Here is a 15,764-nt window from a genome sequence, read left to right on the forward strand (position 1 = left end):
TTCTTTCTAGAGTTCAGAATTTCAAAGATGATACTCAGAAACATCCCCTTATCAAAGCATTGACCAGACCTTACTCTTTCATCAAATTATGTACCTGTTCTAGAAAAACATAGTACAATCCAGGAGAAAAGGATTTGATTTCCATGGCACTGTTTCAGTACTCATTCACCTAGCTTGCTCCTGGAACAGCTTCTTTAAATACACAAATCTGATTACAAAAGAACACAGCATTCTCTCCCCATTCCCAGTCAAATAAAAAGAATAATTGTTCAGATTATTCATTCTAAGCCAAACAAAATTCTACATTCTCTAAATAAAATTATTCTCAACAAACTGCTCTTAGCTGGATTTGATTTGGAGCAATCCAACCTAGTGACCAGCCTTGCAGGGTCTGGGACAGCTCAGAGAGAAACAAAACTTACTCCACTAACTATCACTTCTACCATCATTTATCTTGTCATTGCTCCTGGGCACTGTCCTTGCCAGCTGTGGTGTTTCCTGGCCAGCAGCAGCACTGGCAGCTGGAGCTGCCCTGCAGCTGAGCCCAAAGAGCTGCCCAAGATTGGAAGGGATTTAACTTCTCTGCCAGTCCTTCACCTAAGTGGCTTAGGAAATGTGCAAGTCAGTGATTTATAACAGAGGCTTCTGTGCAATCATAAAAGTGAATCAATAGGAATGGTCACAGCCAGTTTAGCTCCAGGCCTGCCCCTGCCCAAGCAGTTCATGTGCTCAGCACAAGACCAGGCTGATCACACCAGAACTCCTTGAACTATAACCTTGCCCATGATAAATATGAAGCATTTCAGTTTCACAGTTTCAGCCTTCCCAAAAAAAAAAAAAAAAAAAAAGAGAATAGCAGCAACAGAACTCATTTCACACTATTTTAGTGACAACACTCCAGGCCAATACATGCACCCTCAAACTTTTCCCACCATCCTTTCCTTGAAAGGCACACAGCAGCACTTTTCCAGACAATACAAACTCACCTTCGAATCAGTTCCTCCGTTCTGGTCCTCTACTGCAAATCTGATCAGGCACATGGCAATTCTGAGGCGCTTTCAATTCCTCCTAACCTGCCAGGTGTCCAAAATACTGAGGCTATTGGGGCATTAATGCCACTCAGAACACTGACAGAGACAAGTGCCACAAAGCCATCTGGTCTTCCTGTCACTGAGTGTATGACACTACATGGGAAAGTCTCTATTTCCTTAGAAGCCAAGGAGTTGTTCTCAAACAGAACAGGTTGCAATGACAAGTGAATTTAACTGTCAGATAAAAACAGAACACAAAAGAACTCAACACAAACCCCACATCACTGCCCACCCTCCTGAAACACCTTGAGTTACTACAGGCTGTTCCAAGGCAGTTGGCTGGCACTAAAGCCACCAGTACAGGCAAAAGGAGTCAAAGGAAAAGCAGCCCAGCTCCAAGGGGTCAGCACTACAGGTTTTGATAGGACACTCCTGGGAGGCAAGAAGAGGCATCACACCACGCTGTGGCATTAGGAAAAGTAAGAATCTGTCCCAAGTCCACTTGAACTTTGGAGCTGCTCCTGCCATCCCACGAGCATCACAAACACCCATGCAGACAAGTACCTGTGCAGCCAGGTGCTCCCACTCTTCACTAAGTGTCCACAGCACAGACTAACAGGGACAAAAGCTAGAGCACAGTTTCTTTTTATTTTGTCACTATTAACACACACCAGTCAACTATCTTAAGAAATCCCCTAGACACCTAGGGAACCTAAAACCCTCTAAGATTTTATTAGCTCAAGAGACAACCATTAAAAGTTTTGATTTTAGTGTTTCTGTACTAAAAAGTCTAACAAGCTTGACATTCTGCTTTCACCCTGCCAGACTAATGTGTGCTTTAGTGACAGTATCCATTTACAAATCAATAATACATCATACATCATCCCCAGCTTTACTTCTGGAAAGTGCTAAATGGAGTCAATGAACCGTCTATTTACAATTTCAAATCCTAACATATTTACAATAGAAACCAAAAGTATTTAAAACCATTAAATATAGTGTTTAACTCTGCTATATTAGTTTACATGAACACAGCTTAACTCTGGCATCGTATTTCCAATACTAACATTTCCGCCAGTAATTTAAGATTTTTCTTTAAAAAATTGCTATTCCTGGAGGGAAAAAATAAAAGCTTAAAAACCAACCCAAAACCTCCAGGCATTCCAGAGCCCTGAGGAATTACCCATCCTAGACAGTCTTCAGGTAGAAGTACTGTAGTGTTCAAGAGAGACTTCCAAACTCCAGGCAAGCCTTTAAAACCTAATGCATATGTAAAACATTAAGAGTCAGTAATCCATTGAACAGGTTTACTGGAGTCACTGCTACCATTCGGGTTTTACTAATCCGTAGTCAAGAAGGAAACTGCTGCTTTGCTGTTTCTCCCTCCGTTACATTCCCTCCACCCCCAGAAAGTGTTTTGTGCACCAGTGTCCAGGACAGCTAAGTGGGCATTGTCTTCTCTTCTTTGCTGAAGGGCTGGACTGAGCCAGGCTTCACCCAGGACAGGCCAGAGACGTGCATGCTTTTGCAGTGCTGATCTTCCGGCTTCTTCTGGGGAAAATAAAGCTCAAGTTACAATTGTAAGATACCCAAACCCTCTCAGCTCCCCCTCCATCTATTTTACTTTTAGCAAATACAAGCACAAAAGAGACTTGCACCATTTCCTCTCCTCAAAGGGGAATAGTAAGATAGCCACTGGTTTAATTTCTAGGAATGTGTATGGCATCTGCAGAACTACCCTGACAACAGAGGAGTTTTAAGGACTTAACTTGGGTACAGCTGCCCTATCCCACCATAAAGACTCAAGGATACTCTTCTTGCTTGGAGGCCCCAGCACTGCACTGCTCTTCAGCACATTTCTTGGTTCTACAGAAAGAAATGTCAATCCAAACCTCCCCCAGCACTGCTCCTGGAGTCCTGCCTGGCAATGCTGGGCATGCTGGGGAGGAACACTGCACTCCACAGGTGGTAGGGAACCCAAATTAATGTGCCAAAGTAGCAACTAACGCCTTTGCTAAACACGGAGTTTCCAAATGCTTTCCAAGGATGGTCCTGTCCTTCCCTTCCCTGAGCTTTTGTCACAGTTAAATGCTTAAACAGTAACTATTACCCAACAGTGCAACAAACATTTTGAACTCAGTATTGCAATTTAGAAAAAAAAAAAAAAAAAGGCTTGAAATTGAAGAAGACAGATACAACTTGGAGCATCTGTAAATTCAAAAAGTAGTTAAGATCAGTAAATCATACATCTCCTCTAGCTGGCCAAAGCAGCAGAAGAGCTTGCAGAATTATTTTAATACCAGGAAGTGTACAACAACTACATCAAACCTGGAATGGTGTGCTGAGCTCTAGAAAGTGAACACTGCATGAGCAGACTTGGCTATAACATGGAAAGTCTTTTACTTGAGAAAGCAAATTAAGGCAGCAAAAGAGAGAACCTTCTGCCCCTCCCCATGCTTTGTGCCAAAGGTGACAACGTGTGACAGACCAGCCATAACATGCTGGGCAACAGCAAACAAGAGGGATGAGTTAAGCCCTGAGCCTGGCAGTGGCAGCTGCCTCTCCCATGCTGCACACAGGAACCACACCTTGGAAAAGCCAAGTGCTCAGGAGGGAACTGGGACATCACTGCCCTTCCTAAATGGCCTAGCTATTTCCCAGGGAACAAAATTCTGGGGTAATGAATAAGCATCCACGGCTGTAGGAAGATTTTGGAACTTGTTTTTACAAGGAATGGTCTCAGCTACACTGACATTTTGGGACACATCTACAGCACAGAAGCTGGGCCATTCCTAACAACAAACGACTGGAGCAACACAGTACCATGCATGCAATAGTTACTGAAGATGCTTGTTTTCACCTAAAAAGAAATCAACAGGCATCACCAAAGAAAACAGGACAAAAGAAAGGTCACTGTTGGCTATCAGTCTCTGAGACAATATCAGACCCTTTCCATTTCAAGCACTCTGACCTATTATTTGTCTTTGATTTAAGGATAAGAACGAAGAGAAGAATCAAGGAGAAAGGGATGAGAAAAAGAAATATCAAAAGTATTTCTTATGTTTTGTATGAACATCAAGAAGTCACATGGGCCAAAATATTTTCCTGTCTGTTCTAAGATTCTAACGTCACTCTGGCAGCTGGGAGTACTGCCACACTGAGCTCAGGCAACATACTGTATTAAGATCAATTTAAAAACTTTGTTCATGCCAGAAGACATGCAAGAACATGAGGTAAAGCATGCAGTGTGGAAGACAAGTTCAAACTAACAAAAAAAATAATTTCATTACCCAAAACCCCAGCAAACCATAACACAGCTTTATGCCAAGTCAGTAACCAAAACATTCAGAGTGCATTTCCTTGCCAGTCCAGCTATGACAGCAGCCACTGTTTCAGAATCCCTTTGTACTACAAGTGGATTGACTTGTCAGGCCACTCAGTACAGAGTCAGAATTGCTGTGTGCCTTGTCAAGTGCAAAGCAATAATTAAGAAAACAAAACACATGAACAGTCTGAATGTCTCACATCCCATCACCCATCAGGTGAAAGCTCTATGAGCCAACACATTCTTGGTCTGCCAGAAAGAGCACTCTGTGATGGAAGGAACTCCCAGCACCTTGTGGTGAACTGATGCTGCCTCACCAGAAATCTGCAGCATTAGAGAAGTGAGCAAGAGACTGTGCTTGACTTCTCTGCTTGAGAAACTTAGCAAGGAGAAGAAAGTGCTGAAGCTTTGATTCAGTAATGAAAGATCTCAACAGAAGAAAACAAAGAAGCTGGGGACTGTCAGGTAATGAAGAAATGGTAACAGTCATGACAAGTGCAGGACAAGCTAACAGGCTGCCAGTGAATCTCTTCATCCCTTCCATCCATAAACAAACAAACAAAAAAAATCTGCTCTGCGCCAAGAATTGTACTAACAGAGCTTTCTGGATAAGTGACTAATTACTTCACACACTGAAGTTAGAGCAGTGACATAACTGCTTCGTTAGGAGACCATGGCAGCTCCAGCATTCCTGCTGAGCCAAAAGAGGGATGGGAAAAGGTCTCTCTAGTACACAGAGACAGAGAATCTTCCTTCCTGTATCAGGCAATAAACCCTTCCTAGAGTGAGAATGGGAACTTTGCACATACCTTCTGAGTCAACATCTTCTCTCTAGCTTCATCATGTATAGCTGGATTCCATGGAGAAAAACTATGGAAAAAGCATAGTTTACTCTTACTTGGCATTTAGGCACACCACAGCACAGAGAGAGCAGAAAGCAGTGATTTTCCTTTGTTTAGTTCATTGAAATTTAAATAAATAAGTGGTGTTAAAGCATATAGTTAAGAACTAAATTCATATTGTCATGGATCTTTTTAACAATAAATGTTTAGATTTTAATTTCTGAGAACTGGAAATTCAGCACATGTGACATGATAAACCACTCATATTCACCATGAAGCTGACTATTCCATCCCCCATGCATGCAAGCTTTAGAAGGATTTTAAAACTCTGACCAAAGCTACAGTGATACAAACTGAGCTCAGGAAAGCCAGAAAGCAATATTAATTCATGGGCATTTCTGCCTGAGGGAGGTGGGTGTTTAAGGGCTTTTTGTTTGTTCAGAGGTTTGTTTGGTTATTGTTTTGAGATTTTTTTCTATAACAAAAGCAGGACAGTTAGCTTGACAGAGAAAGGTTGCCATCAGCAACTACACCAAAACTTGCTCTCAAAACATTAGGACAGGGTGAATTTACTCAGAGTACTCACATGATTGCATAGGGGTCCTCTATTTTGGGCTGATCAAATAAATGACTACTGCATAGTTTGACACTGTCTACCACTTTACTTTTGAACAGCTGAATATCCTTTTCATACCTGCAAGACAGAAGTAAGTAGTGTTAAGTAACTGCAAGGAGCTACAAGTTTGCTCTAGAAGCACTGACTTAGCAAACCCCAACTTGAGTTCCTAACACAACCAAGCCTGGAAGCAGAGACCACAAGTGAACAGAATTTTACAAACTTCTTGATTCTGCAAGTCTATGCTAAAACCCTCTTAAGAGGCCATGCCCATACACATGTAAGATACTCACAGCACTGCAGCCTCAGGGTTCAGAGGACTGGTTGTATCAATCTTGTAGAAAACTCTGCGAGCATACATTAACACTTGCCATATGTGATTATGATTTCTCCTAAAAAGAACAAAGCAACCATGAAGAATGGAACGCACTTGTCAAATTATCCATCAAATTGTCAGCCACTTACCTCCATTTTGCAAATGCTCTTTTCACATCCAGTTCACCAGATAAAGGGTCCACTAGCGGGTGGAAGACAGGCAGGTCAAAAACCAAGCGCTGTGTTAGAAAAAAAAATTCATTATGACAGCTTCAATTCTAATGCCAACACCAGGGGGTGAAGGTCAGTCAAATGTTGCTTCCAAATACTACTTAATTGCTACTGTATTAAAAGACAGCAACTGCAAGTGATTTCTACCAGCTGCGAAACTGTAACCCAACACACCTGTGTAGCATGCAGGGTCTTGTCCTCTCTCACATGCTATCACCAAATCAGGAAACTAATCCAGTTAACTGCACAGGCACTAGTGCCAACACAGGTAATAATATCAGATAAGAACAGATTAAAGGAGTTTTTCTGGTTTAGCTATTTGTGACTGAAAGCTTTTTACATATCTGAGCTACAGTCAATACTTTTTTTTATCCTACACACTTCAGTAAACTGTGCAGTAACACCTTGGTGTCTTCAGATCTGTACAGCTCATTTCCTCCAGTGTTCACATGCTCTTCCAAAAGAAAATTGAGTTTCAAGAGAAAGGTTTCCTACTAGTTCTCTCATTTAAAAGATGAGAGCTTTACTTGACACCAAGCAGGCAGCTACCCAGCACAGCAGTTGTGTGCACCTGCCATCAAATCTCCCTCTTAAAGAAGTGTGGCCAAGAGGGTAAGCTGCTCTGAAGAGTCTGACTGCCACAAAGTATTTTTTTTTATTTTTATTTTAAAATTGGTCTAATAACTTGGAACCTTTTCACTAAAGGGAAAGTAGAGATGGAATATAATACCATACTACCCATCTCCTTCTCCCTTTGCTTCACCGTGTTCTCCTCAAAATTTTAGTTCCTTGTTTCAATGTAATTTAGAAGAGACAATTAAGAAATCCAGCAGTATTATAGCAAGCACAGCACAGGTGTCTGGATTTTACATTCCATTATATTGGTACTCAGAATTCTGATACCTCTTTAAGGTCTTCAATTTCGAGTTCCTGCAGAGGAAGTAGCAAATCAAGAGTGGAGGGAAAGAACTGGTTGATTACTTAACACCCTAATGCATCTGACCTCAGGAAGTTCACTCCACACCAGTCTCAGTAATCAGAGTAATGCAATTCCTCCACAGCGGTTTGCAAATGTGTACAAGACATGGCAAATGAGCCCAGTCAAGTGAACAAAATGAGTTCAAGAAAAAGGGAAACTAATTGGTGTACCAGCTTTAACAAAAAGCTATACTTACACCACCAGGAAAGAAGAAAAAGCCAAGGCACAACCACTTACCGGGCAGTCTCCATCTGGGTAATTATCAGGAATATAGACAGTGAACTTGAACACACCATCCTGGTAGAGCCCATGTCTTATGAATATCACACCAAACCACACTGCAAGCGAGAAAGATTGCTTGAGTGAAAGAATTAACAAATGTACACATATAAAACTATTTAAAATTTAAGTTTAAACTTACTTAAAGCTGATCGGTACGAGGGCTGCACGTAGACACCTGGCAACTTCTGCTTCACCACCAAGGTACTGCAACCAGAGTGAGCACTCAGAGAGCTCCACAGCACACTGACACAGCAAATCCAGCCTGCACCACCCACAGCCCAAAAGGGCTTTCTTCCACAAACTCACTCCCAATTCCCAAGGCTGCTCACAGAAGGAGGTGACAAACAGAGTGAAATCACACTCTTTTCCCCCCTGCTTTTTGCACCACTCCACCTGAAGACTTACTAGCAGAGAACACTATTCCTCCTGACAAAACTAGAGAAGCAGAAAAACTCTTCCCTCAGTTCATGCATTTAACATACACCAGCACAGAAATTTACAATTTTCTACTGAATCCCCAGTCTCAAAGTAAGGAAGAAAAAAGAAATTCAATTTAGTAATTTTGAACACAGATTCACAATCAACTATAGTTGCTACTGAAATGTTTAAAATTGAGGTTGAAGTTTGGTCACAAGTATTTTTTTCAGTTTTAGATGACACTATGCTTCAGATCAAGCTAAGACTACACTGACAATGGCCAAAACAAACCAAAAACCAAATTAACTTCACAGGTTTTCCAGTTACTTGGCATATGGGTCCATTAAGTTGAACTCTACATGCTTGCACAAATAAACAACAATCTTAAAGCAAAACATTAACACAGTTCTCTGCTTACCATTTCCCTAGTATTTGTTATTAGTTCCCCAATAATGAATTTTGCATTATAGTACCAATATATTTACTCAGAAGAAATATATCTTTGCTGAATTAAAAGGCAGGGTCAATTCCCTGAAAAATAAATAAATGTTTTGAGAGCTCTCGCTTTCAATTTAACAGTTAAATACAAGGACTGAGACTCAGTGTTGCATAAGGACTCCAGGGATTTCATTCCAAAAGGAACCACATACTTGGGAATCCAGCATGTCTATTACAGAGGAAGTCCCTTCAGCTCTGTAGCACTAACCAGTTATATAACTAGAAAGTTCTCAAGACAGATTGTTATGCTCCCACAGCAGCCTACAAATCACTAGATGGGTGAAATGCAACTCCTCCCTCATAAGTTTCACGTTAAATATCACAGAAATGATCACAGACTTCCCAACATCCACTTGATCAACTGGATCAGGCAGTGTTCAAGTGTTTCATGTGACAACTGAAGGAAGGTCCCACATCCTAACTCCATTAGATAGCACCCTATATTCATGAGCATCTTCCCACCTGACATCTGCTTGCTTCTATTTTAATACTTGTTTCAAATATTTGGTATTTCTGATGAAAAAGCCATTAGGATAATCTTGAAGTAAGAACGTTGTGAGTTTAGTTAAGAAATGTATTAATTCAGAGAATGACATCTAAAAGCATCCCTTAAAGTCTCATCTTTCTTCTCCCTTTCTGTCTCAAGAGATCTAGGCTGCTGCTCCAGAAAAACAACTCTGCAGACAACGTTTTCCTGCCTTCAAGGACTATGACAGACATCATGCAGGAACTAGGCCCCTGCAGGGCTTTTTCCCCACTGAAGCATAAGCCCAGTGACCTAAGAAAGATGAAAAAAGTGAAAACCTACAATTCTGCAAGTAGTGAGTACTCCAAATAAAAAGGCCCATAGGAAGCATGTGTTCCATTAGTGGACTGGGAGGAGGTGGCAGGTGAAGCAGGCTTGGTTATTGGCACAGCATTCTTTGGGATAGAAGGCAACTGTTTCTTTGCAGATCCTCGCAGGGGACTGGTTCGAAGCTCTCCACTCAGTGTTTTCTCTTCAGTGTCAGATCTCTGTCAAATCAAGGGAGAACCATGAGATCACAGGCCATATTTCAGACACATATAACATATGAATATATTTTAACACAGGTTTAAACCAAATTATGGTTTCATTGGCCTAATCTGGTTTAAACCAAATTAGGCCAATGAAACATATCTTGGGTTTTGGTGATCTATTGCTTGAGGAAGGGTATGAAGGTATTGCATTTTATTTTTATATAGACTTTTGTTTAACTGAACACAACCTACAAGTACAAATATATTCAATGCTGGATAGGAAATCTGCAGATTAGGTCAAATGCTTAAGGAGGCTTACATTTATTTAGAACCTGAAACCAGACAGTATATAACATCAGCTTACAAGTCAATCTATTTCTAGCACACAGTGCATCAAGATAAATCATTTCTACTGACAAACATCCTTGCACTGCAGACTTCAAAGACTCTTTAAAGTAGTGTAGTAAAACTGAGATGAAAAAACAAGGTTTTATGTATTTCACTTCCTGCCTGTGCTTAAGACATCAACATTCCACTTGGAACTGATCCTATAGCTCACTCCTACAGTGAAAGAATCACCCCTTGGCAGTTGCACCAAGTTTAAATAGTTTTACTATAGGAACCTTTTTATGCCTTTGCTGTCTTTCCTTGGAAGAAAAGAACAAACCATTGCCAACAAACACTGTACTACTCACAGACCTCAAAATCATTCTACAGATTGCCAGGACAAATGTGCAGGCTACAGACTTGTGCTTAGGCTACCTGTGGTGACTAAAGCAGGATTTAAGCTGCAGTGCTCTAAAGGGCCCAAGACCTGCACTAGTAACAGTATCTCATGATCCATGTTACATAATTTGCTCTAGTACTAAACACCTGGGAAGTGATTAACCCTAGAACTCCAAAGCTTTTATTACTGCTAAAACATCAAAAATCAAGAGCACTATAGAGGCATAGTTTTGTCAAAGCTCATTGCACGTGCTATGGCCAAGCTCTACATAAGACACTAAAAAGTCTTAAGAAAAACGTGTTTCCACCACTTGATCTAATTTGCTTCACATTTCCTATTTAAAGATGCTTCAGATAAAAAAAGCCAACAAATTCTGGAGTAGACTATGCACAGGCACATTCCAGTTAACACAGCTCAAAGCTAGTTTACACTTTTACTGAAGGTGATCACAACCCTCAGGATAAATGCACAATAAAACACTATTTGCAGATCACCTGATGTTTTTTCCCAGCACTGCTACCACCCCTCCCAAGCATGACAACACTTCCTGGCATCCATTCATTACATACCTTGCGCACAGAACCTGTAGACATGCTCCAGAAAGGGTTCATAACGTGTATGCCAAACAAGGGGCTGGAACTTCCCGGTGTCTTCGGAGTGTCCTCAGGCCCTTTGGATTTGTACCCTAAAAGTACACAGAACAAACATGCATTTAACAGATAAACAGGACTCAATATATAAATAGGATTTAGATCTAATTCTGCAGTCAGCATTATCTTTCTGTAACTTCAGAAGAAAACTTCATGTATGTAAGACCAACAAGAGTTAAAAATGCCAAAGCTCTATTATATGCTCCAGAAGAACAACGTGTCTATTTTTGCACCTGAATCTCTGCCTTCTTTCTGATAGAAAAAGAACATTCTATGTTCATTTTGCCAATGACAAGAAAAAAAAAAAAAAAGGGTCATCTCTTGGCTCAGCACAGTTTAGGAAGACTTTCTGCATGGGCAAATTTTAAATTTATCACCTCCCCATTTCAGTCCAGCACCAGACAGAACCATGACTCTGCTAAGAACTGCCCCTCACAGACACTCTTGACTTTGCACATTTCTGAAGTGTCCCAGTTAGAGAAATTCTCTGTCATTCCCAGTGACAGAGATGATCCTTTCATTGAGTTTGCATCATGTATGTGTCATTTTGTTTTCATCTGCGTTGGAACATCACCAGGAACAGACAAAGCCATAGAACACAGAAGTTTCTCTATGGCTTATTTAATGGTTTCATTATTAGCACTAAGGCTTAGTGCTCTTTAGATCAGCAGTCCAATAACAAGGACTTCAGCAACATTTAGGGTTTCAGTGTCATCTACTGTGTATGTCCTTACTTTCCTCTCTTTCTCTCTTTTTTTTTAAGTCTTGCTATTCCTTGTTCAAGAACTCTGATCCATAGCACCTCTTGTCTGGCACAGCCCACTGCCTCCACTCTTTTTTTCCTCTCCAGTTCTCCTACTTTCCTTCCTCATCTCACCCTCCCATTTTTTGCTCCATTACCTGAGGTTTTGAGGCACTTTACTCAGTTTCTTAAACAGAAAGTTGCACAGCATGGATCAAGAAAGCTAAAGTGAGGTGAGAGAGACAGAGCCAGTGGCACAGGTTTCTACTGGGGTCAACACTACATTCTTAATACAGTAAGGAAGGCAGCATCTGTTCACCATTGGTCTGATTAGTTTATAGAGAAAATGGAAACAGAAAATAGAGAAAATTATGACCAAAAATCTTCCTAAAATTAACATAAATGCCAATCATATTGAAAGAAAAAAAACAAACCCACAAACAAAACAAACCATACCCAGACAATTTATCCAAAGAAAGTCTAGGAATTTTAAATATTTAAGAGAAACATCAATCTCAATTCACAGCCTTCTAGGCTATGCAGCAGCTAACCATTAAAAAAAAATGCAAGCACCTTTCCGAAAAGTGATGAAAAATAATTTCCCCACCCAAAATCATCTCAAACATTCCACTATACAACAGGTTCCTCCAGGTGTTTTTTCCTCTTCAGCAGCCAGAGTTTTACATCATTCTGAGCCGCTGAAAAGACAAAGTCAAAGCACAGCTACTGCCCTGTGAGAGCAGGGAGATGTTTTCACTTTTCCCCATCTCCTGTCTGGAAAGCAGAGTCCTGCCAGAGGGCTGTGCCACAGGCCTTTTCCATCAAACCAGCCAGACTAAGGAAGACAGGAAGACACTGGGCCAGGAAGGTTGGAGACATTTCCTCAGGAAACTCCGGTGTAACCAGAGGGTGGAGGAACTGACGCACAAAGAGCACCTGAGCTCCAGCCCTCACAAGAGGGAAAAGTGCTGCAAGTTGAGGTACAGGTTGGAAGACAATCAGCTGGAATCTGGCGTGATTATGGGATTGGGGTGGGATCAGAGTGTTTGTTTTGGGCTGGAGTTTTTTTACAACTAGGCAATACAAGCTGCATTATCCCGGAACCAGAGATAGGAGAAAAGGAGTCAGCAGGACAAAGAACAACACATGCAGGTAAAAGCCTGCCCAACCTACTCCCAGGGAAACAGGGAACTTCTCTAGCAGCTTGGGAACGGATGTTAGATGCAGCTCAGTCACCAGATCCACCCTTCAGAAAGCAGCTATGTATCTCAGTACACTTCCAGCTTTGCCTACTTACATGCTATTAAAAGCAAATAAAGCATTATTTGAGTTTTAGTTAAGCTCAGGAATAACTTCTACAGGTTGTTCTGCACAGATGTCTTTTATCCAGTTGCTTGCCAGTTATAAATCATACACAGTATCATCCTAAATTTATTGTTAAACTGCCTCCAGTCTCATACACCAGCTAAAATACTTTTACAGTGGAGCACTCAGAACCTCAGAGTACAAGCTTCCCACAAGAGGGCCATTTAAGCAGCCTTTCAGGGTGTTTTAGAAGTTTATTTCTAATCACATTGACTCCTATGCAGCATGGAAGTGGAAAACCCTAGCTCTAAAGGAAACTTATCCACAACTGCTTATGCTCTCTAGTACCTTCACCTTGCAATTTACCACCCATCACTAATCAGAGAAATTATTAAAATCAGTATTAAAAACAATAACCAAGTAACAGCAAATTTACATTTGACTGTCTATCCTTCTTCTCACTATGTCTGCAGCAGACAAAGGAGAGCAAAGTTCTGATATCATTAAGTGGAATTTCTAGGCAGTTTAGCCATTCACACCTATCCAGGGTGCAGTGTCTACCTCAAGGCACCCACCATTATGGCATCTTCCAGTGCTGTAACTACTAAAACCATCAGCCTCCCAAAATAACTCAGTACTCTCTCCTCATTTTCAGGAAAGGGAATAAAAACATTCAAAACCATCCCCCTCTCTCTCTTTCACACTGCCAACATTCACAGTGCCTCATCCAGAAGAGCTCAACAGTGTGCCACTCAGTAGTACATTCTACTGATTTCCCCTGCTTTAAGAATAGCAAGTGAGAGCAACCCTCCTGAGCTGTCCTCCCATGGCTACCTTCTTCTCTAGTGCTTTCCTTTCAGTAAAACACCAACTAGACAAAGACAAAGAAGAAACACTACTTCAAATATTGCTTCTTGCAAAGGCCTTTTCAGTTATCCACAGCATCACACTGGGACCAAAAGCTATCTGCTGCCAGGTATAACTTCACATCCACACTCTCCAGGTATGCAATACACAGCAGCAGTCAGAGCAAGTGAAAAGTCATCTGATGCTTCATCAGCACTCTAAAGACTTCAAAAAACTGAAGTTATCACTAGCAAAATCATAACATTTAAATTCTTTACTTTTGCACCTTTTCCTTCTCTACATTAGATATTCTCATAAAAAAAAAAAAAGTCTCATTTTACCCACTGTTGTAGTATGTGTCATATTTTTCTCCTCTCACCAACTGAGTTATTTGATCAAACACCACACTAAAGCAATGTGAAAAAAAAAACTTTATCTGCCTGGAACAGAGCACTCTTCTAAAGATTTTCTGGAAACGTCAAGAAATCAAAGGGAGCCACTCCCACACCTGAGAGCAAACTGAGCTACTTCAGCAGAGCACCAGAGAACAGCGCATATTGCACACACAGTATTACGTGCTTGTCCAGCAACCGCTGCCGTCAGTTCATACTGGATCTCATTTCTCCCCAGCACAGCCACTCCTGACCTCCTTTGGACCCAAGGCCCTCGTTCATCCACACTTAACCTGCCGGACAACACGGGAGCGCTGGTGGTGGCGAACAGGAGCACTGACCAGTCAAGCCTGTTCGCCAACTCTTCTTCCACAGGTGGGTTACACGTTCCATACCAACACCTGCTGCTACCAGCTCACTCCACTAGGAAACTGCAATCTACGCCAGCGACACCTGCTCTTAGCAGCCTAAGGGACGCGGGCAGTTGGCCGGCCGAGTACCCCGGCACAGGGCGCTCCAGCGGGAGCTGTCAGCCGGGGGTCACGGCAGGTTAAGAGCACTCCTGCGAAGCCGGAGCGGGCCCCGGGGTGTTTCCAGCCGAGGCCGCGGCCGTGCGGCAGCGCGAAGCCGCTCGCAGGGCGGGGAGCGACGGACAGAGCGCCGGCACCGCCAGGCCGGGCCCCGCTGGAAGCCGCCGAGCCCGCGGTGCCGCTCGCACCCCGCGCGGGGCAGCCCCAACGGGCCGCGCCCGCCCAGCCCCTCCCGGCGGCAGGTGACGGCCCCGCAGCCGCAGACACCTCGCAGCCCCTCAGCGACAGAACAGCCCCGCTGCCCTCCCGTGCAGCAGGGATGGGACCCCCGCGCCCACCGCCTCCGTTCCGCCCGGGAGGCTCAGCCCGGGCACGGCCGGCCGCTGTAGCCCCTCTCACTCACCCACCGAGGCTCCGCCGCTCCGCCGCTCCCCCGTGCGGCCCAGGCCCCGCCGCCGCCGCCGCCGCTCCCGCTACCCCCGGCACAGCCCCATTTACCGCCCGCCCCTCGGGCCGCACATCCGGGCCGCCCCCCGCGGCCAATCGGCTCCTGCCGCTCTCGGTACCGCCCCGCGGGGCGGGCGGCGCGGCCGCAGCCGCCACTCACAGCGCGGGACGGGGCCTGACGCGCCGGGGCCGCCCCAGCTCCGTCACCGCGCGGGGCCGACCTGCTGGGAGCTGCGGGCCCCGCCTCGCGCACGGCGATTGGTCCGAGAGCCTGTCCGTCTCGTGGCGGGCAGACCAATGCGACGGAGCGGGTGCACCTGTCACTCTCTCAGCTGGCTGAACGCGCCGGGGGTGGAGCTTAGAGAAAAGAGCAGCTCTCATTGGTCGGCGGGCCGCGCAGGGGCGCACGCTATTGGCCTGTGGGCCCAAGGGGCCGCCTGGGGCGGGGCCTGGGGCCCGTCCGGCAGCGCCCCGTGTCGGAGCGCCGAGCCCAGCGGGGCCGCTGAGGGAGGAGGGTCGGGCTGAGGGAGCGGGACGACGGTAGCCGGGCTGCCTGGGAAAGCCTGGGGGAGGGCAGGAAAGGCGGAGCT

General features: G+C 43.8%; 1 protein-coding gene across 4 annotated transcripts in view; it reads right to left on the reverse strand.

The window, feature by feature from the left end:
- Nucleotides 1–15,252, reverse strand: part of AKTIP (AKT interacting protein) — a 67,733-nt gene extending 52,481 nt beyond the window's left edge. The window contains exons 1-10 of one of the 4 annotated variants that reach the window (XM_059857107.1): nucleotides 15,131–15,252; nucleotides 10,832–10,947; nucleotides 9,345–9,550; nucleotides 7,761–7,825; nucleotides 7,577–7,677; nucleotides 6,280–6,368; nucleotides 6,108–6,206; nucleotides 5,785–5,892; nucleotides 5,166–5,226; nucleotides 1,661–2,579 (exon numbers count right to left, since the gene is read on the reverse strand). In XM_059857107.1, coding sequence (XP_059713090.1) covers nucleotides 2,472–2,579; nucleotides 5,166–5,226; nucleotides 5,785–5,892; nucleotides 6,108–6,206; nucleotides 6,280–6,368; nucleotides 7,577–7,677; nucleotides 7,761–7,825; nucleotides 9,345–9,550; nucleotides 10,832–10,873 — 879 coding nt within the window. In that variant the 5' untranslated portion in view covers nucleotides 10,874–10,947; nucleotides 15,131–15,252 and the 3' untranslated portion in view covers nucleotides 1,661–2,471. Of the gene's footprint in view, nucleotides 1–1,660; nucleotides 2,583–5,165; nucleotides 5,227–5,784; nucleotides 5,893–6,107; nucleotides 6,207–6,279; nucleotides 6,369–7,576; nucleotides 7,678–7,760; nucleotides 7,826–9,344; nucleotides 9,551–10,831; nucleotides 10,948–15,130 lie in introns of those variants that run through there. The other 3 variants (XM_059857106.1, XM_059857109.1, XM_059857108.1) reach the window with 3 other exon arrangements.
- Between the last annotated feature and the right edge of the window lie 512 nt (nucleotides 15,253–15,764).

Source organism: Haemorhous mexicanus, chromosome 12 (genome assembly GCF_027477595.1).
Source record: "Haemorhous mexicanus isolate bHaeMex1 chromosome 12, bHaeMex1.pri, whole genome shotgun sequence".
Taxonomy (NCBI): domain Eukaryota; kingdom Metazoa; phylum Chordata; class Aves; order Passeriformes; family Fringillidae; genus Haemorhous; species Haemorhous mexicanus.